The following is a 23,262-nucleotide window of genomic DNA, read 5'->3' as shown; positions in this document are numbered from 1 at the left end:
TGAATGTCCAACACGTTTGGAAGTTACAAAATCCCGCATATTGGCTAAACCAGAGATGCTATGTCTAGACATAGTCTAGACACCACACATATCAAGGTCAGCTCTTTACCATCCATCCAATTACTCTGCCTCCAGACAATCATAAGATACTCAGTGTGCTTCACTTCACCTGTCGGTGGCTTTAATCACAGCAATAATCCATGCATCACTGTTACCCCAGTGTGGGTCAAACTCACCGTTAGCGACGGCCTTCAGCTTCTTCAGCAGTTTGACGTGTGTGTCGGGGCTCATGGTGGATGAAGGAAGGTAGTTGGAGCATGAGCAGCCCTCCAGAAGTGTGTAGTAGTAGAGCAGACGCTGCAGGTCCACACCTGCGATGCCTGGGTACACATACTTGCTCATGTGTGTGTAGAAAGCCTGGGGTTCAGACTTCAGCGTCTGGAAAAGGCCCAAGGACTCGCTGCGGCTCTCAATCTCTTTAGTGGAGAGTCTGAGAGGAAAGAAAGAGACACGTGAATTTATGAGAACTGAGAGGTCTGAGGAGGACACAGGGTAACTCAATACATACATGTCTGTCAGTCTGTCCTGGTCTGTATCTCAGAGCTAGTCTCTGTCTGTGTGTCTACCACTCTCTAAATGTAGTACTCTGTCTACCAGTATCTTTGTTAGTCTCTGTCTATCAGTCTGCATTTACCAGTTTCTATGTTAGTCTCTGTTTATCTGTCTCTACCAGACTGTTGGTATCTCATCAGTCTCTGTCTGTCTGCCCCTACCAGTCTCTGTCTGTCTGCCCCTACCAGTCTCTGTCTGTCTGCCCCTACCAGTCTCTGTCTGTCTGCCCCTACCAGTCTCTGTCTGTCTGCCCCTACCAGTCTCTGTCTGTCTGCCCCTACCAGTCTCTGTCTGTCTGTCTGCCTCTACAAGTTTTTGTTAGTCTATGTTTATCTGTCTCTACCAGACTGTTGGTATCGCTCTGTCTCTCTGTCTTCCTCTACCAGTCTCTCATACTCTCTGTCTGTCTGGCTTTAGCATTCTCCATCTGTCTCTCAGAACCATTCTCTGTATTTGTCTCCGTCTGTCTGCCTCGAGCAGTCTGTCTGTCTGTCACTAGCATCATCTGTCACTCAGAACCAGTCTCTGTCTGAGTGTAGTACTCTGTTAGTCTCTGTCCCCACCAGGCTCTCTGTCTCCCTCTCACAGAGTCTCTCTGTCTGTCCTCTAGTACTCCGTCTGTCTCTTCCAGCCTTTCAGTCACAACCTGTCTGTCTGTCTGTCTGTCTGTCTGTCTGTCTGTCTGTCTGTCTGTCTGTCTCTCTCGCTCTACTATAAACGGTCTTTTTATCTTTAGGACTCTTTGTCGGTCGGTCTCTCTCTATAAATCTTTGTTACTCTCCATCAGTCTCACTTTCAGTCACAGTCTCTCTATCTACATGTCTTCTGTCTCTCTTTAAAAAACAGTTTTTTTCTGTCTGTGTCTGTCTGTCTGTCTGTCTCTCTCTCTCTCTTGTTCCCTCTGTATTTTGCCGTAGTCTTGCCTAGTCTTAGTATGCTGGAACTGGAGACTCCATAAAAAATAAAATAAAAAGTCTCATTACATTAAGTCGTCGCTATGGAAACGATAATGAGCCACAATTCCCACCAAACTGAGTGAATGTGAGTTGTCATCATCTGGTCATGTTTCATCCCTTCATCTCTGAAACACTGCTGATTATTTGTTTGGGGGACGGGGACTGAACTCTTGGACCATCTATATTTAATGTCTGTGTCTTTTTTTTTCCTTCTCTAAATGAAAGATGAACAGATTTCTGGAAACTGCGCTCCGATTCCGACAAGTGGGAATGTTGTACAGGGCTGAGCTATTAATAAATTACACCACGGACCTGCTCTGGCTGTTGGGTTCATCAGGGTTCACTCCCATAGTGGAAGAGAAAAAAAGGGGAAAGAAAGAGAGGGAAAAAATTCAAACAATGTGTAGAACAAAAGATGAACAAGTCGTCGTCGTCTCCGCTGTCCCGCGCCACCTTTCTTCTCTAATCACACAAGCTGAGGCCGAGAAGAAGCGTAAACACAGAGACAGGAAACTTTCTGGGAACGTTAGGAACCTAAAGAGCTCTGAAGGAAAATCTCTGTAGGCTTCTGTTCATGTTTAATGGATGGCACTTCACTCGCTGCAGGAACACTTCCCTCAGGCCAGAGAGGGAGAGAGAGAGGGAGGGAGGGAGGGAGGGAGGGAGGGAGAGTGAGATGGAGGGGGAAAGAGGGAGATATTAAAGCTAAGAGAGGGAAATAAAGGAAGATGGTGAGAGATTGAGAAAGGAGAGAAATAGATTGAGATGAGAGAGAAAGAGAGAGAGAGAGGAGGGAAGAAAGATGCTGAGAGAGAGAGAGAGAGAGATAGAAAGAGGTAACAGGAGAGAGAGTGATGGAGGCTGTGAGAGGGAAAGAGAAAGATTGAGAGAGAAAGAGAGCAGGAAAAGAGATAGAAAGAGATGTAGGAAGGGCAATGAGGTGTGTGTGTGTGTGTGTGTGTGTGTGTGTGTGTGTGTGTGCGTCATGGTCTCTTAAAGGATAATATTTTACACCTATTAAGGCACATTAATTGTTAATTAACCCTGATTACACAACAAGGAAAAATTCACTATCTGGCCAAAAGTATTCGGACCCCTGACTTCTCCACCTGTATGTGGTTCTTCTCGAAATTAACTGGATCCCCAACTCCAGGTCTCTTCAACTCCTCACCTCCAGTATCAAATCTAGTAGAACATCTTCCCGGAAGAATGGAGTTTATAATAAGAGTAAATACGCACATAGCAACGGTCAGGTGTCCACAAACTTTTGGCCATACAGTGTTTGCAACAACAACAAAAAACCCACGTGTGTCGTCACGTTTGCCGCTGGAAATAATCGCAGTGCGGCAAATATTTACGCGTTTGCGTTTCCTTGGCTGTAACGAGACCATTTTGTTCAAACAAACAAAGCGAAAAGAAAATCAAGAAAAGGGAATAAAAAAAAAAGAAAAGAAAAGGAGAAGTTTGAGTGTAAATGAAGAGGTTTGGCAGCGGAGCCTGTGGTGGAATTCAGGGCTGCAGATATGAAGTGTGCAGATGAATTAAAGGGAGATTATAAAAAGCGTTTCCTTGTTTCAGGATGTAATGCAGAGAGAAAGAGAGAGAGCGCGAGAGAGAGAAAGAGGGAGGAAAACAAATGCTCCTGCATGCTAATGAGAACAGAGTGAGCCTCGAAGGGAAGGAAAGAGAGAGAGAAAGAAAATCACACGAGGTAACTGGTTTACACGCTTAATCTGCTGTAGAGAGGAGACGGTGCTGAGACGCTGCTGAGACGTGTTTATACAGGAATAAATCAAAACAATCACAGTCACATAAACAAGAGAAAACGAGGGAGGAAGGGAAAGAGAGAGGGAGGGAGGGAGGAAGGGAGAGAGAGGGAGAGAGAGAGAGAGCGAGAGAGAGAGAAAGAGAGAGAGAGAGAGAGCACGTGCGTGCGATTCTGGTTTGTTTTTAATTATTTATTTTGTATAATTATCTGATTAGTTAATTATTATTATTTAATTATTTGAAATGGATCACAGATTAGATTACAGTTAAGTGCAAATGTTTGTACCCCCGACATACACCCCTATCAAAACACACACACACACACACACACACACACACACACACACACACTTATTATTAAAGTCTCTCTTACATTTTGCTCTATTGTACTCTGCTCTCTTTTTCTTCTCTTCCCTTTTTCTCCATCAATCTCTTCTTCTTTCTCTGCCTTTCTCCATCTCCCCCTTCCCTCTATCAATCTCTTTCCCTCCTCAACTGATCCCTGAATCTGTGTGTGTGTGTGTGTGTGTGTGTTCTTACCCACTGTCGGTGAAGAGGAACTCCAGATGTGTCATATAAACCTCCCACAGCGGATACTGTAACGCTGAGCCAAGGAGCAAGAGATCCCATACACACTCTCATCTAACGTCCTACACACACACACACACACACACACACACACACACACACACACACAGTATATTGTTAGCAGGAACACTACAATATGCAATACTACTAAAGACTACTTGTGAAAAACTTGTGTAAAACACACACACACACACACACACACACACACACACACACACACACACACACACACACACACACACACACACACACACACACACACACACACACACACACACACACACACTGCACACACACTGCACACACTCAGCCAGGCCGAGGATGGTCTCTTTCTTGTAGTGAGGGTCGTTGCTGAAGCGCTGCACGTCCACTCCTCGTCCGAGGCCTCGCAGCACCTGGGCCTGAGTGAAGTCCCTCAGACGCTCGCTGTACAGACGCAGCTGACCAATCAGAGCCTCCAGCTCCTCATCCCCCCAATCACAGCCCTCACGCTCGGTCACGTGATCCGTCACAAGGCGAATCAGGTCCTTGGGATCGGCCTGAAAACAAACACACACGGAGGGAGGAGGAACACAGAACATGGTTAAATAAATAAACGAGCTGTGGTCATGATCATCAGCGCTGATTAGTTCTGTCCTAATTAATATGCGTGATAAACTAAATAACGCCGGTCAGAGGATCGACTTCCTGCCAAGCTTCAGTAGATCACGGATGTTTATGCAGACGTTCACGCAGACGTTTTGGGAACGTGTTGCTCGTTGTTAGAATGAGATCTTTATTCTTTATTATATTCATTAGGTGTAGGTTCCAAACGCAGGTACTGACTTAAGGAGAATGTGTGTGTGTGTGTGTGTGTGTGTGTGTGTGTGTGTGTATTTACAATGTCAGGACCTTGCTAAAGTCCTCAGAGGCTCTATATTATAGTATAACCCCCCCTGGAGATTGTATTTAATACCAGTGATGTCACTCTCGCTACAGGAGTTTAGCACCTGCGCTAACATGCGCTCACACTAACAGGGTTTGAAAGACTACTGATGAGAAGACACACAGCTGAGGGTCTCGCTAACGAGCTCTCCTCGTTACACACCGACTAGGGAGGAAAGATGAGAAGAGTGAAGGGAGAAGTGTAAAGAAAGGAGGAGAAGAGATTAACAGAGGTGAACGGAGACAAAAAGAGTGAAGGATAAGAAGAGACAAAGAAATACAAGAAATGAGAAGAGTAGAGGAAAGAGGAGAAGAGAGTAGAGAAGATAGACATGGGGAGATGCGAGAAGGAAGAAGAAAAAGACAAGAAGAGAGTAGAAGGAAAAGAAGAAAAGATGAGAAGAGTGAATGAAGGAGAAGAGACAAGAAGAGATGATGGGAGAAGAGAAAAGACTAGAGGAGATAGTAAAAAGACGGTAAATCGGAAAGATCAGAAGAGAGTAGAGAAGAAGAGATAAGAAGTGGAGGTGAGAAGAGAAAAGACAAGAAGAGATGAAAAGAGACAAAGAGAGAAGAGAATAGATAAGAAAAGATATAGAGAAACAAGAAGAGATGCAAAAACACACAGCTGAGGGTCTCGCTAACAAGCTCTCCTCGTTACACACCAAAGGGGGATGGGGGTGTAGATAGAGAGAAATGAAGGAAAAAGATAAGAAAAAAGAGGGGGAACGAGATGGAGGGAAATACAGAGGAAATAAAAGATGAGAAAGAACTAAAGATAGAGACTTTGGAATGGATAGAGAAACCGGGAGAGAGAGAGAGAGAGAGAGAGAGAGAGAGAGAGAGAGAGAGAGTAAAGGAAAGATCATCACTTCATCCTCAGTTTAACACACATTCCATCATGGAGTCAGTGCAGATGCCATGTGACTCATTAAGACGCACCTGATATCTAATAAAAGTGGCACAGACGTAACAAGGTCATTAACACACACACACACACACACACACACACACACACACACACACATCTTTATATCATACACTTTACATGTTAATTTAAATACAAAATATAATAATAATAATGATAATAATAATAATGAACAATTATTATAATGTATTAATAATAATTAATAATAACAGCAAAAAAACAACAATAACAATAACAATAATAATAACAATAACAACACTAATCAGGAAACTGTGGAGATCATCTTTATGTTATGATGTAATAAAGTGGTGATCCAGGTGTGTGTAGGTCCAGGATGTTGGTGCACGATGTGGAGGTGAAGAACGTCTCCAGGTGAACTCCCCGAACGGTGCAAGTTCTCACACTCAGCCGTGGATCATCACCTTTATATCATGGCCACGTCCCAGTTGATGAGTTGAAGCGGTCAGTGATGTTCTTAGAAGGAAACTAACTACACGGATGAGAAGAAGAACACTTGGTTTGCTTACCCTGTACAAGGGGCTGCACTTGTTCTTGAAGCAGGGAACCAGACGGGAGTAGATCTGAAGGGAGTAGTAATACGCAGCCAGCTGGAGAGACAGAGCTGAAGGAAGCTGCTTCTCAAAACACGTGTTTGCGTCCAACACCTGAAAGACAAACAGGATTTATTATTATTCATTAATGTGCTCTGCTGGGATATGAGCACACACACACACACACACACACAACCCTGACAAGACAAATGAATGGGGTGGGGTGGGGGTGGAGAGAAGGTAATAGAGAACAAAGAGAAAATAATAGCAGGTTAGAGATAACATGGGATGGGGAGAAATAAAAAAATTACATGGCAGGACCACAGAAGAAAGGAATAATAGAGAAGCAGGTGGGGTAAAGAGGAAGAGAGGAGAAAGGGGAGAAGAAACGAAATGAGAGAAGAGATACAGTAGGAGGAAAAAAGGAGAGGTGAGAGAAGATTAGAATCGATATGGAGAGAGAAGAGAAAGATGGAAAAGACAAGAAATAGGAGAAAAGATGAAAAAAAAGAGGAGACACCACAGGAAATGAGAGATGAGAAGAGAGTAGAAGAGGAGTGGAGAGGAGACGAGAGGAGATGAGGGAGAAGAGACGAAACAAGAGATGAGGAGGAGAGAAATCGTGAGACAAAAAGAGATATAAAGAAGAGATAATGAGACAAGATAAGAGGAGATGAAGAGATGAGAAGGGAAGAGAAGAGGAAAATGGAGAGATGAAACCAGGAGAAAAAAAATCATTGTGTTTACAAATTGCACGTTCAGGGATTACGGATGCTCAGTTACAGGATGGAGCAGTGTGATAATTCTCTGCTGTGTGTGTGTGTGTGTGTGTGTGTGTTGCTGCACTACATGCTTAAGCCGACAATGTTCTTGGCAAAGCAACAAAGTCAGTACACAGCCTGAGTCTGGGGTTAATTCATGTAAGCCTGAAGCTCACACACACACACACACACACACACACACACACACACACACACACACACACACACACACACACACACACACACACACACACACACACACACACAGAGCTGTTTAACATTCCTCTCACTTTTCTCTTTCAAATCTCCCCCAGTCTGTTTCAACAACTTAAACTCACACTTCAAACACACTTCCAACAGAGAGGAAAAGAGAGACACACTTACACACACATTAACACTGACACACACACAAAAACACAGATACACACAATCATTCAAACTTGCATGTAACACAGATGCACACACACACACACACACACACACACACACACACAATCATTTAAACTTACATGTAACACAGACACACACACACACTTTAACACTGACAAATACACACTCCAAAACACACACACGCTCAGATACACACAGAGACAAACTCACCTGAGGCAGTGCGAGCAAATAGGCCAAAGCCAGCGTCATGTCCCGGGAAAAGCATCACTCGCCAACTGGAGCAGAACTGAGAGAGAGAGAGAGAGAGAGAGAGAGAGAGAGAGAGAGAGAGAGAGAGAGAGAGAGAGAGAGAGCGTGAGAGAGAGTAAAAAGATGGAGAATTTTTAAAATCTCACAAATGGGTGAAAATTAAAGAAAGACAAAAGAAAGAAAGATGGAAGTAGAGAAATGTAAGAAAGAAAGAAAGACAAAAAGGAAAGAAGGAAACAAAAGGAAAGCATAAAGGAAAGAGGGAGGAAGGACAGAAGGAATGGAAGCTTAATGGAAAGAAAGAAAGCATAGATTGGGAAAGAAAAAGACAGACAAAACAAAAGGAAAGAGGGAGAGAAGAAAGGAGGACAGGAAAAAGAAAGAGCATAGATTGAGAACGAAAGAAGAAAGAAAGAAAGAGCATAGATTGAAAAAGAAAAAGACAAAAACAAAAGGAAAAAGGGAGGGAAGAAAGGAGGACAGGAATAGAGAAAGAAGGAGGACAGGAAGACTCTCTCTGTCCCTGTAATATTCGAGGTTACCCTCAGTGGCAGGAAACAGCTGCTCTCCCTCACTCCTGGTCTCAGCTAACTTTCCTGTATGGAGCAAAACTTCTGCAAAGTCCTCGTGAGGGACGTAGTCATAAGAAGAGTACACGTCATCCCTCTAAATAACACACACACACACACACACACACACACACACACACACACACACACACACACACGTTTTCAGGCTTGTAAAAGGGGCGTGGCTTCCAGAGGTGTCCTAACATTTAGCATATTTGGAAGGTGACTGAAGTATACAGAGGAACTCACCAGGTCGACATACGGATCCTCGAACAGTTCCTTGTAGAACGGGCTGCAGCCCTGCATCTCCAGCCCAGCGTTCTGATTGGCCGATCCGACGTTGTGTGAATCCTGACCCTGATGAGAGACAGGACATACCGCGATTAGGACACGTCTGAGTGACGTTCACGATCGGGAGACAGAAAAGCTGGTTTAAATCGTACGTGTAAGGGGCGGAGATAGCTGATGGAGTCTTTCCACCACTGTGAGTCGCTGATGGTGTTCAGCACTGCCTTGGTGTTCATGGTGGTGGTAGTCAGGACCTCGAGGGTGCGGGCGGTGGTTCGCTGGAGAAGTGCTGAAGACTGAGAGACTGAACCTCCACCATGCTACGATCATACAGAGGACAACATCTGAGTTCATATTGAAGCCTGAAGAACAACAATTAATAAAATACACTGCAGGTAAAAGTGTTGATTAACAACTTCTAAATTCTGATAGGTCAGAAAGCTTCTGAGCTGCATCTCCATCCAATAATCACACCCGAACTCCATCCAATCACAATCCACTATTCACACCTAAACTCCTTCATCCAATCACAATACAGTATTCACACCTGAACGCCTTCATCCAATCACAATCCACTATTCACACCTGGAGAAATACTACACGCTACAAGGTGTGTGTGTGTGTGTGTGTGTGTATTAACAGACCTCTTTAAAACCCTAATTTGAACAACAGAAAGAACAGAAAGAGTCAGACGGTTACCTGATCCGGGTCGGCGCCGGCTCCCTGGGCCTGGGACGAGTCCATCTTGTAGTTTACTGCCTGGTACAGAATCTTAAATAAAAAAAAAAAAGAATTAAATATTTAAAGGTGTTTATTTTATTATAAGTTTATGTACTTGGCGGGACGTCTCTCTGTTGTGACTCGACGTTCCTATGTAAGGACTCGTTAAGTATAAATGATTCAGTGTTATTTCACTTCCTTGTTTTAGGCCGTGTTTAACACCCAGCAGACTCGCGCTTCCAAACCCCACGGAGAAGTAACACGTGCAAACAATGCTTTGATTGCGATCTGCTTCATTCTTAACATCTACATTCCATATCAGGGCTCCATTCGCTCTTATAATGAGCTCCACTCTTTTGGGAAGATGTTCCACAAGATTTTGTGGCGATTTGCAGGATCTCATTCAGCCGTATAGACGTTAGTAAAGTGATGTAGGTGAGGTTTGGATTCATCCTGAAGGTGTTCGATAGGGTTGAAGCTCTACAGCAGGCCACTCGAGATCTTCCACACACACACACACACACACACACACACACACACACACACACACACACACACACACACACACACACACACACACACATCCAACCCATGGAAAGCAGATCTTCATGGAGCTAGCTTTGTGCACTTCGTGTTAAGCTGGAAGAGGTTTGGGTCTCCTAGTTTAAGTGAAGTAATCGTTTTGAAGAACCCATCAATTAATCAATTAAGAGTGAGAAATATGCAAATTATATTTAAATTAAAGAAATATATATTTAAATGAAAACAACATATTTGACCTTGCCGTGACCTTGCTGCCATTTGGATCAATAGATCCTGTAGTGTTGCAGCCCATCTATCGTAAGCAACAGTTGGAAACCATGGGGGAAGAAACGTGTGAAATGTGTGTTAGAAGAAACACGAAAACACACCTGAGTCTGCAGAGAGCTGGAGGCTGCTAGAAGGTTCTGGATGTTAGCAGGGGGACAGTGGGTCAGAGCGAATGCCATGAGCTCCTGACGAGCCGAGAGATGAGTGTAGCTCTCGCACTGACCCAGCTGAGAACATACATCCCAACCTTGACTGTAACCTGGAGACAGGAGGAGAGACAGAAAGAGAAGTCGAGGAAAAAAAAAAAAAAAAGAGAGATAATGCAGAAGAAAGGTTACACCATTTTCCATCACTCTGTTATTGGGACCTTTTGCCGATAACAGTCAGAGATTATCGCTCGCTGTTACACACACACACACACACACACGAGGAAGCCTCTTCTGAAGCTCACACACACAAACAGTTTGATGAAGATGTCCAAGTCCAAGAGCATGAATCACTGGAACCATGTCCCATAGTCTGATGGGACGAAGATAAACTTGTTTGGTTTAGATGGTGAGGAGAACCAAGAAAATTGTGTCTTGCCTACAGTCAAACATGGTGATGGTGGTGGCAGCATCACGGTCTGGGGCTGCATGAATGCTTCGGGTACCGTGGAGCTGCAAGTTCATTCCATGGGTTCCAACATGTACTGTGACATTCTGAAGCAGAACGTGATGCCGCCCTTCAGAAACTGGACCAAACCGACGTGGTGCTCCTCGAGCAGAAGGTGGAGAAGCTTTCGACATGTTCACTGAGGGTGTACTCACTTATTTATAGTTGTTTGTAAGAGCATATAACTAATAATACAAATTGAATAAATTGTCCAAACAGAACTATGGATGAAACCTACTTCTGTGGATGAAACTCAGAACTGTAGATGAAACCTACCTGCTGCCATCAGGTCCTGGCAGTGGATGTAGGAGGCCTTGTAGGCATGTGTGTGTAGAGCCTGTTCGGCCAACAATGTAAGGACTTGCCCCTTCCTCTGGCTTTCATCACCACCTACACACACACACACACACACACACACACACACACACACGTGACATTCGCTCATCAGACGCTCGAACAGCATCAACAGTGAACTGGACTGAAAATCAATTCTCTCAAATCTGTTCCTCGCTGTAATGGACTCCTAACTCGATCTGCTGTAAACCAATAAAAATGCATCATCAATGGGCGTGTACGAGCTGGATATTTTATCCTCTTTACACTATTAATAAAAATGAACGTCTCGGGCCAGGAATCCGAGTCGTCTCGGAAGACCGTCCGTCTCCGACGTGTTCCAAATATAGTCTGGGGAGATGGGCCGGCTCCAGAAAAAAAAACGTTTGTTTTGGCAATAAAATCATTTAGATCTCCCCTGATAGGTTCTTGGATGGAGGCTGAGGAACGTAGCATAGTGTCGGACTTTGAGGCTCTCGGATCTCTTGGTACTTCCTAACATGGACTGACATTAGAACACTGAAGTTTCACCTCAGTGGTTGTTGAGTTATGGAAGGTGTGAACATTTACCTGAGACCCGGAGAAGCCTGGCCAGCTCCAGCAGCAGAGTGGACTGTTTATAAGCTGTGGAACACTGAGAGACGCACTCCTTTATCAGCGAGAGACGGTCATCACGCAGTCGCACTGCAGACACAGAAAGACGGTGAAGCAAAGCGCTTAGACCCAGGAGACATTCATATATCCAGGACATATCTGGACAACATCTGTCACAGGTTCCAGTATTCTGAATCACCTGCAAAATGAGCGTGGTTACACAGGAAGTGACAAAATCAGGAAACGACTGAAGCCAAAACTCAGATCTATTGATTCATATTCATCTTTTCATCACAAACAGAAATGTACTGAGTGTAGCGCAGCAGGAGTGCTGGAGGACTTTACACTCGGAAGAACAATGTGAACCTACACAATACCTTTATAATACCTGTAGAGTCTGCAATATCATGATCATTCCTTATCTCCCTCTTACTCACTACTTCTCCGACTCATTTCCTCACTCAATCACTTCCTCTGACTCCCCGACTCCCTCTCCGAGTCGCCCACTGCTTTTCTGACTTTCTCTAAGTCTCCGACTCCCTATTTGACTCCCTCTCCGAGTCTCTGACTCCCTATTTGACTCCCTCTCCGAGTCTCTGACCCCCTATTTGACTCCCTCTCAGAGTCTCGGACTCCCTATTTGAATCCCTGAGACCCTGACTCCCTATTTGACTTACTGAGTCTCTGAGTCTTTGAGTCTCGGAGATTCTCCGAGTCTCGGACTCCCTATTTGACTCACTCTCTGAGTCTCGGACTCCCTATTTGAATCCCTCGCCGAGTCTCTGACACCCTATTTGACTCCCTCTCCGAATCTCTGACTCCCAATTTGATTCCCTGAGACTCTGACTCCCAATTTGACTCACTCTCCTACTCCCTGCATCGACACTCAGAGAAACTCGCGGGTAAATAGCAGGTCCTGGAACATCAGTTTGGCGAAAGAGCAGCATAAATCGAAGCCACACTGATGTATTCTCATCCTTCGCCGTTCGCCTGAAATTTCAGGAGGAGGGAAAACGACGATGAACCAGAGAGTCTGTCAATGTTTTTTTAAACGCATCGTCTCTTTCCTTTTAGCGCTGTGGCTTTTTCTGCCTGACAGCCCCATGTTAAGCGTTAAACGCTCCAAAAGCTTCTGCTGAAACGCCTCCAGTCCGTCGTTCTGCTGATGACAAAAAGGCATTTTTCCCTTAATTCAGAGAGCAGCCTCTTTGTCTCTTTAATGTTTTAATGGAGCGTAATCAATCAGCCAAGGATAAAAAAACAGAAAGGAAAAGAGTGAGATCTCCTGTAAAGTGATTAATACCCATCAGGAACGTCGCGGATGATGAATCCGGACGAATCCCAGACCGTTTCCCGAGGAACGTGTTATTGCTGTAATTTCAGTACTCGTGAAATTGGAGCTTCGCTGCTGCTTATTCGTGTCAGGAGGAAAAAAATGGCCTTTCAACCACTAAAGCACTGAAGAGAAAGAAAAACAGAGTGCTGACCGTACAGCCATTTATTCAAACAAAGACGACATCAATACCGAGACACAAATGACTTTCACATTGGAGACGCTGACAGCTGCTGTTTAATGACGTGCTTCCTGGTGGACACTTCAGCAATTATCATCATTTTCTTTGCTTTCACTCGAATGAAAGTTCCAGAAAACACTTGACTTCTGACTGCTTCAAACTACTCTAAACTTCCTTCATTTCTTCCTCCACTACTACCACTAATTCCACTTCCTCATCATCTTTCACTTCCTTCACTACCTCCACATCTTCCACTTTCCGTATCTTCTTCCACTACCTCCTCATCATCTTCCACTTCCTCCACTACCTCCACTTTCTTCACTACTTCCACTTCCTCATCTTCTTCCACTACTTCCACTTCCTCATCTTCCTCCACATCTTCCACTTCCTCCAATACCTTATCATCATCTTCCACTACCTCCTTATCATCTTCCACTTCATCATCTTCCACTTCCTCCACTACTTCCACTTCCTCATCTTCTTCCACTACTTCCACTTCCTCCACATCTTCCACTTCCTCCACTACCTTATCATCATCTTCCACTACCTCCTTATCATCTTCCACTTCATCATCTTCCACTACCTCCTGATCATCTTCCACTTCATCATCTTCCACTTCCTCCACTACTTCCACTTCCTCATCTTCTTCCACTACTTCCACATCTTCCACCGCCTCCACATCTTCCACTTTCTTATCATCTTCCATTACCTCCACTTCATCTTCTTCCACAACCTACACTTCCTCATCATCTTCCACTTCCTCATCATCTTCCACTACCTCCACTTCCTCATCTTTTCCACTTCCTCCACATCTTCCACTACCTTCACATCTTCCACTACCTTCACATCTAACACTACCTCCACTACCTAACTAACTAACTAACCTCACTAACCCTAACCCTAACTTCTATCAATTCCTGAACTTTCTCCACTACTTCAATTTTCTGAACATCTCCCACTTCATGGAAGCCCTGCACTTCCTCCACTAGCAGAAATTCCTGCACTACATCCACGTTCTGAAATTCCTCCATTTCCTGAATTTCTTCTACTTACTGCACTAGAAGAACTTCTCCAACTTCGTCTCTGATCTTCTTGAAAGTGAGATGATGTTACCTTGTAAAGGCAGGACTTTCACCCCGAACTCCTCGAGTCGAGAGAGAGCACTGATGAGGTCTAATTCTTCCTGGATTGAAGGAGGACAATCTGTGATCAGCTGCAGACAAGATCTGAGAAAACAAACACACGAAAGAGTTTTTTTCTTTACTTGAACTAGGAGACTCAAACTGGTTCCAGCCATGTGCACAAATCCAGCTCCATGAAGATCTGCTTTTTATGAGTTGGATGTGTGTTTGCTGAACACCTCAGGGATTAACACACTGAAGCCTGGGTGATGATGGAGCAGTAATGATGGAGCTGAAAGGAGACAGTAAACGCAGGATGCAGGTCACTCAGAGTTCCAGGTCTGAGATCCAGCGTTCCTCCTGCTCATGTGCACTCCAGAGCTGCAGAACTGCACGCTGCCGATTTCTGCTGACGCACTGAACAAAACCCAACGCAGGAGATGACTGCAGGTAATTAAGGAGTAAAAAGATGGAGGAAATGGATTTATGCACACACACACACACACACACACAAAGAGGTCGAGCTCGAGGCACGGAGATTAAAGCGAGTGGAGGTTTTTACACAAAATGTATAGTGTACCACTGGTGTACACTTCCAGTCCCCCAGTCTCTTCATATTTCTCTCCCTCCATCCCTTTCTCTCCATCTCTCTCTCCGCTCACACGCTGGCAGCTTCAATTATTTTGACATTAACCTGCAAATTTGTTTACTCTCAATTTGTCTATTAAAGTCCCGAGTCTATACTTATGCTGTCCTTCTGGTGTGTGTGTGTGTGTGTGTGTGTGTGTGTGTGTGTGTATACACGTTTTAGGTCTTTTTGAAGATATTTAGTTTTTGTACACAATCAGCCACTGCTCATTAATACTAACATTATACTAATATTAAGACTAATATTTACCTGTGTGTGTGTGTGTGTGTGTGTGTGTGTGTGTGTGTGTGTGTGTGTGTGTTTAGCCTGTGGTTTGGTCATCAGTAGACGATGGCCTGATTACTGTCCTACTTTACATCCGAGTGCAAAAGCATCACTCCAGGAACAAAACCTCAAACAAAAACAATGATCGCGAGAGAGAGAGAGTGTGGTGAGAGGGTGTGGTATAGTATGTGGAGAGGGGGTGTAGTAAGAGGTTGTGGGGTGTAGTGAGAGGTGTGGGGTGTAGTGAGAGGTGTGGGGTGTAGTGAGAGGGAGGGTGTGGGGTGTATGGTGCATTGAGAGTTTGTGGGGTGTGGTGGTGTAGTGAGGTGTGGGGTGTAGGGTGCAGTGAGAGGGTGTGTGGAGGTGTGGGGTGTAGGTGTGTTGAGAGGGTGTAGGGTGTATGGTGTAGTGAGAGGGTGTGGGGTGTGGTGAGAGATTGTGGGGTGTAGTGAGAGGGTGTGGAGTGTAGGGGTATGGTGCAGTGAGAGGGTGTGGGGTGTGGGGTGGTGTAGTGAGAGGGTGTGGGGTGTAGTAAAAGGGTGTGGGGTATGGGGTGGTGTAGTGAGAGGGTGGGGTGTAGGGTGCAGTGAGAGAGTGTGGGGTGTAATGAGAGGGTGGGGTGTATGGTGCAGTGAGAGGGTGTGGGGTGTAGTGAGAGGGTGTAGGGTGCAGTAAAAGGGTGTGGGGTGTAGGGTGTAGTGAGAGACTGTGGGGTGCAGTGAGAGGGTGTGGGGTGTAGGGTGCAGTGAGAGGGTTTGTTGAGAGGGTGTGGGGGTGGTAAGAGATTGTGGGGTGGGTGTGGGGTGTATGTTGCAGTAAGGGGTGGGGTGTAGGGTGCAGTGAGAGGTGTGGGGTGTGGTGAGAGGGTGTGGGAGGGTGGGGTGTAGGGTGTATGGTGCAGTGAGAGGTTGTGGTGGTACCTTGCGAGGTTGATGCAGGGGTCGTTGAGTGTGGAGGAGGAGTTGAAGTATTCTCGGGCGGAGTCGAGCGCGAGCTCCACGCTGCGTGCGTACGCGACACGGGACGCTTTTACACGGAACACAGGGCCGAGAGGAGGAACAGGACCTGAGGAGCTGCACTGCATCAACTGACCTGCCAGGAGAACGTTCTCCTCTCGACCTGAACACAGCAAACTTTCCACAAACACCTGCAGGGGGCGACAGAGAAGTGGGGAAAAAAAAAAAAACAACGAATAGCGAGTAAAATCTAAATCTGTAAAGTGAAACTAAGGAGAGGAAAGTGCTGGAACAGAAGAGTAATTTATCACTCCGCTCTTTCACAATGTTCTTCTCTATCTGTCTCTCTCCCCGCGTGTCTTCATCTCTCTCTAACCATCTGTATCTCTCCCTCACTGTCTCCCTCTCTCTCTTTCCCAGTCTTCTCATTCCTTACTGTCCCTCCGTCTCTCTCTGTCCGTCTCCCCCACCGTCTCTGTCTGCATTTGTTTTTCTCCGTCTGTCTCGGTCTCCCTCAACGTCTTTCTCACACACAAATAGTAAAGCAAACTACACACCGCTAAACAAATGAACATGAACATCTGCCACAGGTGGAAAGTGAAATGAAGTGTGTGTATATATATATAGAGAGAGAGAGAGAGAGAGAGAGAGAGAGAGAGAGAGAGAGAGAGAGAGAGAGAGATGAAAGGAAAGCTCGGAGGTGTTCAGGTATCACAGGTACACTGGATGTTCTTTATGTCACTGTGCCATCTGCTGTCTCACACCTGCACGATTCACAGCTCAGACACTTCTGGTGAATAAAACAGAACTCACTGTATTTATATTCACACCAAACCACCAGAACATCTCACCTCAGTACACACCAGCTTCTCTCTCCAGTTCTCGCATAAAAACACAAATAATATACAACTATTCGTTTCAGGAACACGAACGCAGGACCTTCAGGAGATCACAAATCTGAAGAAATGAATAAAAACAGCCTGGAAAACCGAAAACCGTTTTAAAGCTCAGATATTAACTACAAGGGACAAAAACAAATTCCCAGCCACATGTAGATAAATAATCATGAATATAATCACATTTAATTATTCACAGAAAAAAATATTTCTTTTACAGTAATTTACATTGTTTCAATATTTTACATTTGTTTTTAAATAATAAACACATTTTTTCACAATTTTTTAAAAATGTATATGTAAAAAGATCTCATTAGATGTAAAAATCGAAATATTCTCTCTGCTCAGCTCGTCTTCCTTCTCCTCCCGGCTCGATCAGAACCGATAAAAACGTGACCCGTCCCACTTTCGGAGATGATGGAAATAAAACGGGAGACGCAAACACACTCGGAATATTTTATTATCCGAACGCCGCGGTTTCATTCCGAAAAAAAAAAAGAAGATATTACGAGCGCCTTCATTAGTCTCCATTACGGGAGGCGATATCCACGGAGCGCGTTATCCCCGACGCCGGAACGCGCTTAACTCCAATTACGCTCGCAAATGAAATATCAACTCCCACTCTGTCTGCGAGCCAATGAGCTGGATCTAATACACATCTCACCTGGGGGGGAGGGGGAGGGGGTGTGTGTGGGGGGGTGCAATTGTGTCCGTTTACTGGAGTTTGGACGAATTCATTAGAAACTCTACTGCACTCCGGCAAGAAGAGCGACATCGATCAAAAGATCAAAAGATCAAAAGAAAATGACTTTGATCTTCCACCTTCTCCGGAACCTTCAAAGATCTTCACCGTTATCAAGCTCCTACACAACATACACAGAATTCTTCTTCTCCTCAACAGATTCTGCAAGTCATCCTGTCCTGCAGTCCCACCACCAGCCCAATGGATTTAACTCCTTCCACAAGTTTTCAGACCTTCTCACAATAATTAATGGATCCATAACATCTGGTCACGTTCCAACCACGTTCTAGAGATTCTAGAGAAACCCACTTTCCAAACTGGCATCGAGCAGCACATTCTGCAGAAAACTCCATGAGAAGCTTCATGCTGTCCTCCAGGCCTTTTCCTCCTGGACCATGTTGAACTAGTTATCCATCCTCAAGAGTCTTGAAATTCATGAAAGAGCTTGGAGAAGTAGGTGGGCTTCCAACTTGGAAGATTAGTCATATTATTTGTTCCACGCAGACTCATCTGCTCCTCTCCTGTTCTCCATCTACAATCCCTCAATCTTCTACCACTGATTCCTCTATTCTCGTCCACTGATCCCTCCATCCTCTACCACTCCACCAATCATCATTCATCATCTACCACTCCAGGATGGAGTAGAAAGTGTTACATCATACATGCATGTTTAATGAGACATGTAACAAGTGTGTGTGTGTGTGTGTGTGTGTGTGTGTGTGTGTGTGTGTGTGTGTGTGTGTGTGTGTACACAATACCTGGTGGCAGGTGGAGGGCTGTAGACAGGTGTAAACGTTCTTCTGCATGTCCAGTAAATCCTGCAGTAGATCTCTCCACACACTCTCACTCACTGGTGGATTTCTAAAATACAGCAAAAGAGCAGCATAATGATCATAATAATCATAATAATAGTCATAATAATAATCATAATAATAATAATAATAATAACAACAGCAATAGCATTATAACCCATGAAGATATGGAGATGGAGATACCTCCATGAAGATCTGCAATACATGGGATGGATGTGTGTGGAAGATCTCGATTGGTGTATCTGCTATAGAGCTCAAACCCTATTGAACACCTCTGGGATAAAGTTGAACTTAATTCGACGTGAGTGTGTGTGTGTGTGTGTGTGTGTGTGTGTGTGTGTGAGTGAAATTGTAAATGATCTAGAGCGTGTCTTACTTGCGTCCAGTATGGCGGGTGAGTTTGACCATCAGTTGGTGAGCCTCTTCTTTGCTGTTCTGACTGTTTCTAATGAATGAGATGGGTTTCTGTAGACCATGCTTCTCCAGGACCTCAGCAACACTGCAACACACACGCACAGATATTACCATCTGCCTTTCAATAAATAAACCAACCAGATTATCCGTCTGTATCAAACATTCATATAGCTATCAATACTGAAAAAAACATTACATTTATTCATTACATACATCCACTGTCCATTTTCCTTTCATTTAATTGCTTTTAATCCACCCAGAAGATCCACTGGGCCAGTCCACCCAAAAGATCCTCCCAGAAGATTCACTGGGCCAGTCTCAAAAGATCCACCCAGAAGATCCACTGTGCCAGTCCACCCAAAAGATCTACCCAGAAGATCCACCGGGCCAGTCTACCCAAAAAGATCCACTGTGCCGTTCTCAATCGATCCACCCAATCATCCGTTCAATCCAACCAGTCGATCATAAATCTGTTCCACTTTAACCATCCATGTAAACTCCCAGTCACTCTACCAGTATATCAACCTGTCAATGATCCAATCAATCAACCCGTCAATCATCATTAAACAACCTGTTAATCCATTTCATCTGCACTCAATCTTCAACTCAATTCACTATTTAATCCTCCATTCAGTCTAATCGTCAATTATCTGATCATCCCTCATTAGTGCAGCTGTCAATTCTCCAGTGAATCCCGTTTATTTGTCCATCCCATTAATAAACCTTCATCTCATCCAGTATCCAAATCCCAAAAAATTCCTGCGTCCTCAACCGCGATTTCAGACAAATCAATTCTTCCTGCCACTCGACTCGTTCAATTACCAACTCTTTCATATCCATCAAACTGATACATCATTGATCAATTTATCAGTTCGTCTATTTATCCATCCTCATACAATCCCTTCATTATTCTTTCCATCCCCTGTTAAATCTCACACACACACACACACACACACACACACGGTTTAAAAAGGTACAATTTAGGAAACTACGATGAACAAAATGAGTCGGAATAAATCAGAGTCTCATCAGTCAGCGCAGGAGGGCGAACGGACCAAGATGTTTCATAGAGCACAGATGTTCCCTGCTTACACACACATTAACACCGACACTCGTCTTCCTCTCGTCTTTACTGATACGTGTTTTATTCTGTCTTTTACTCCCTCCTCCCTCCTCCCTCCATCTGTCCTCGAGTTGCCAGGAAAACTCTTTACTCCTCTGCGGCGTTACGAAAGCTGTGAAAGGTGTGGGGGAGAGGATGGATTTCACCGACAGGGACGCGTAATCGAACCCGCGAGGTGGGGAGAAAAAGCGAGAGAAATGAAAGAATATAATAATAATAATACGAGGGCCCGAACAGGCGTCCTTCCTCACAGAGTTTTTCTTCATCGTTACAACTTATGAGGACTCATTTACACCGCTAATTAAAACATATCTATTCCGTTCAATTAACAGAACTGAACTAATTAAAATGTTAGGGGGGCCAAGCACCAAGGAAATAAACACCCTATTGCAATTCTTGTTCTATTAAGCAAACAGTCACACATTAGGGGGAAAAGGGCAGTAGGGGTAACAAAGTGGGTGGGGTCACAAAACAACACGTGTGACGTGTCAATGGACTTAGCCCAGAGCACGGAGTTGCATCGTGGGTAATATGGTGACGTCACGTGAAGCCATTAGCAGAAATATGCTAAAAAAATGTGGCTTAGACATGGGTGTCTGACGTGTCACTTGTCATCATAGGCCCCGCCCCCTTAACAGCGCAACTTACATATGACCCCTCAAACCGCTCAGCGGAACCATGAGAACCGCGAGACATCATGTAGGTAAGAGGAGAGAGGATTCAGAGGCTAGGTAACATGTTCACGTCACTAGCCCCGCCCCTTTTAAACAATACAGCGATACCAGGCATGTGACATATCGAAGCGCTAGTCTCGCTGAGGATGATCATGTTCTGGAAACGTCACAATCATAATCATTATTATTATTATTATTATTATTATTATTATAACAGTCTATAAAGCCGATGCAAGGCTTTGTTCTTTATTTCTGTACAAAAATTCAGTAAAAATGCTTCAACAGCAATTTTGGTCTGATACAAAATATCGAAAAGCCTTACAAAAAATAAAAACGTAATACTTGTGTTACAGCGTGCAAATCTTTCCATGAGTTACTCACTGTAGAGTCGCTCTGATGAAATCGTTACCAGCTCACGCACACTTACACACAGCTGAAATAATGATTTATAAACTTGGGCTTGTGTGTGTTAAGTTTTAAAAATGTGTGTGACTGTCAGGGGCGCTGTCCCAGTCATTTTACATCACCCCACCTCCGACTAGACCCCATACACACACACACACACACACACACACACACTGCAGCACGCATTTTCATCAGTGCCAAGCATATAATTTAGCCTTCAAGCGCAACAATAATTATACGCATTGCGATGTGAAGTCTCAGAACGCCTCTCAAGAGTCGCGTTAAAAAGAAAAAAAAAAAAACGATCCGGTGTAGGACGCTGATGTAAGACACCCCGAAATTAAACCGAGAGACGAGACAGCATGGCAGACCCACAGCTTCCAGACTAAACTCATTTCCTGACTTCTGGAGAAAAAAAATAACCCCACAACAAGCAGAGAACCTCCCAGAGAAACCCTCTGTCTTTTTGTTCTTCACTTCCATCCCAAAGAGCTTCATTTCTTTCTCTGGCGCCGTGGCCTTCCCGCCGTCCTTCACTCAGCCATTACCTGAGATGTTTCTCCAGGGAGTCCACTTGGTCGTGAAGGATTTTTGTGGTTTCAGACTGCGGCCTGTAAGAGAGCGAGAAAGAGAAATCATCCATTCCACACTGACCTGAGAGAATTCCTCTATTAGGAGTTTTTTTTTTTATCCATTTACAGTTACGTTTAATGTCCTCAAAACAAGTCTGTGGACACCTGAACGTCTTTTTCCACATTAGGACCCTGTTTTCTGTAATATTCTCCTCCTTTCCTTTCTTTTAGTCCTCCATTCATTCCTTCTCCTATTTCTCCCTCTTTCTTTCTTTCCCTTTATTTTCCTCCTTCCCTCATTTCCTTTTCTTCCTTCCCGTTCATCTCCTCCTTTAATTCCTTTTCCTCCTTACTTTCTTTCCCCCTTCATTCAGAGTTCTATCCTTCTCCTTTCCATTCATCTCCTCCTACTCCATTACTGTCTTGATTCTATCTCCTTCTACCTTTCTTGTCCTCCTTCCTTTATTTCTCCTCCTTTCTCTTTCTTCTTCTCCTTCACATCTTTCTCCTCCTTTCCCTTTCGTCTTCTTTTCCTCCGGCCCCCTCTCTTCTCCTCCTTTCCATTCATCTCCCCATTTCTTCCCCTTTACGTGTCCTCCTTCCTCTAGTTCCCTTCTTTCTCCTCCTCCTCCTTTCTTTCCTTCTATCTGTACAACACGTTCTAATGGTATTTCTGACAGCATTTGAAATATTGAGAAAGGAATAAAAAACACTCAGAGGAACACACTGCACCTTCAAACGGACCTCGTTTACAGATGTGAGGAGATGAAGTGGCGATGCAGAGCGACACGAGTTCGGAAACGGAGGGGTTTTATGGTGTCTATCAGCAGAAATGCGTTGATAAAGCAGAAGCATGTTGATTAGCGTTTACTGTGCATTTTTAATTCCAGGGCAGTGAGAATAAAGATCAAGGGGGTAATAAAGCGGTCTAATTACATTCCCAGATTTTGCTCTTTGAAGGAAGACAGACGCATGCAGAGATAATCCAGTTCATTAGGACGCACACACACACACACACACACGCACACGCACAGAGCCTGCACTCAAAAGGTATATTCGCCGATTACCTTAGTTACATATATAAATATAAAAAATATTAATAAAAAGATTATATAATAATATAAAAAAGGAGGGTGAAGGTTTGGGTTCTTATTATGGCATGTAAATTTCACAGGGAAAATGTTTTATTACTTCATTTAAAATGTATCACGTGGAACACATTCATTTTTATAACGGGTTTAATTATGAAAATACTCAAAACAAGGGTTTTTTTTCTTTGTCATCCATCACATTTCTCCATAGAACTACATTAATACAGCTATAATTATATTATAGTAACCTGTATAACTACATTATTACAGCTATAATTATATTATAGTAACCTGTATAACTACATTATTACAGCTATAATTATATTATAGTAACC

At 44.1% G+C, this 23,262-nt stretch overlaps 1 protein-coding gene across 1 annotated transcript in view; it reads right to left on the bottom strand.

Moving 5' to 3' along the window:
* The window catches only part of nbas (NBAS subunit of NRZ tethering complex), an 84,680-nt gene that overhangs the window by 36,552 nt on the left and 24,866 nt on the right, over positions 1 to 23,262 (bottom strand). The window contains 19 exon segments of the mRNA XM_046872461.1: positions 237 to 490; positions 3,876 to 3,924; positions 3,927 to 3,985; positions 4,230 to 4,462; positions 6,303 to 6,440; positions 7,688 to 7,731; positions 7,734 to 7,763; positions 8,269 to 8,392; positions 8,545 to 8,652; positions 8,739 to 8,903; positions 9,283 to 9,354; positions 10,215 to 10,372; positions 11,044 to 11,157; positions 11,671 to 11,784; positions 14,322 to 14,434; positions 16,163 to 16,389; positions 18,595 to 18,697; positions 19,025 to 19,147; positions 21,813 to 21,875. Coding sequence (XP_046728417.1) covers positions 237 to 490; positions 3,876 to 3,924; positions 3,927 to 3,985; positions 4,230 to 4,462; positions 6,303 to 6,440; positions 7,688 to 7,731; positions 7,734 to 7,763; positions 8,269 to 8,392; positions 8,545 to 8,652; positions 8,739 to 8,903; positions 9,283 to 9,354; positions 10,215 to 10,372; positions 11,044 to 11,157; positions 11,671 to 11,784; positions 14,322 to 14,434; positions 16,163 to 16,389; positions 18,595 to 18,697; positions 19,025 to 19,147; positions 21,813 to 21,875 — 2,291 coding nt within the window.

This window comes from Silurus meridionalis, chromosome 18 (genome assembly GCF_014805685.1).
Source record: "Silurus meridionalis isolate SWU-2019-XX chromosome 18, ASM1480568v1, whole genome shotgun sequence".
Lineage (NCBI taxonomy): Eukaryota > Metazoa > Chordata > Actinopteri > Siluriformes > Siluridae > Silurus > Silurus meridionalis.
The sequence above is the reverse complement of the archived record's forward strand: the minus strand, read 5'-3'. Positions and strand labels throughout refer to the sequence as shown.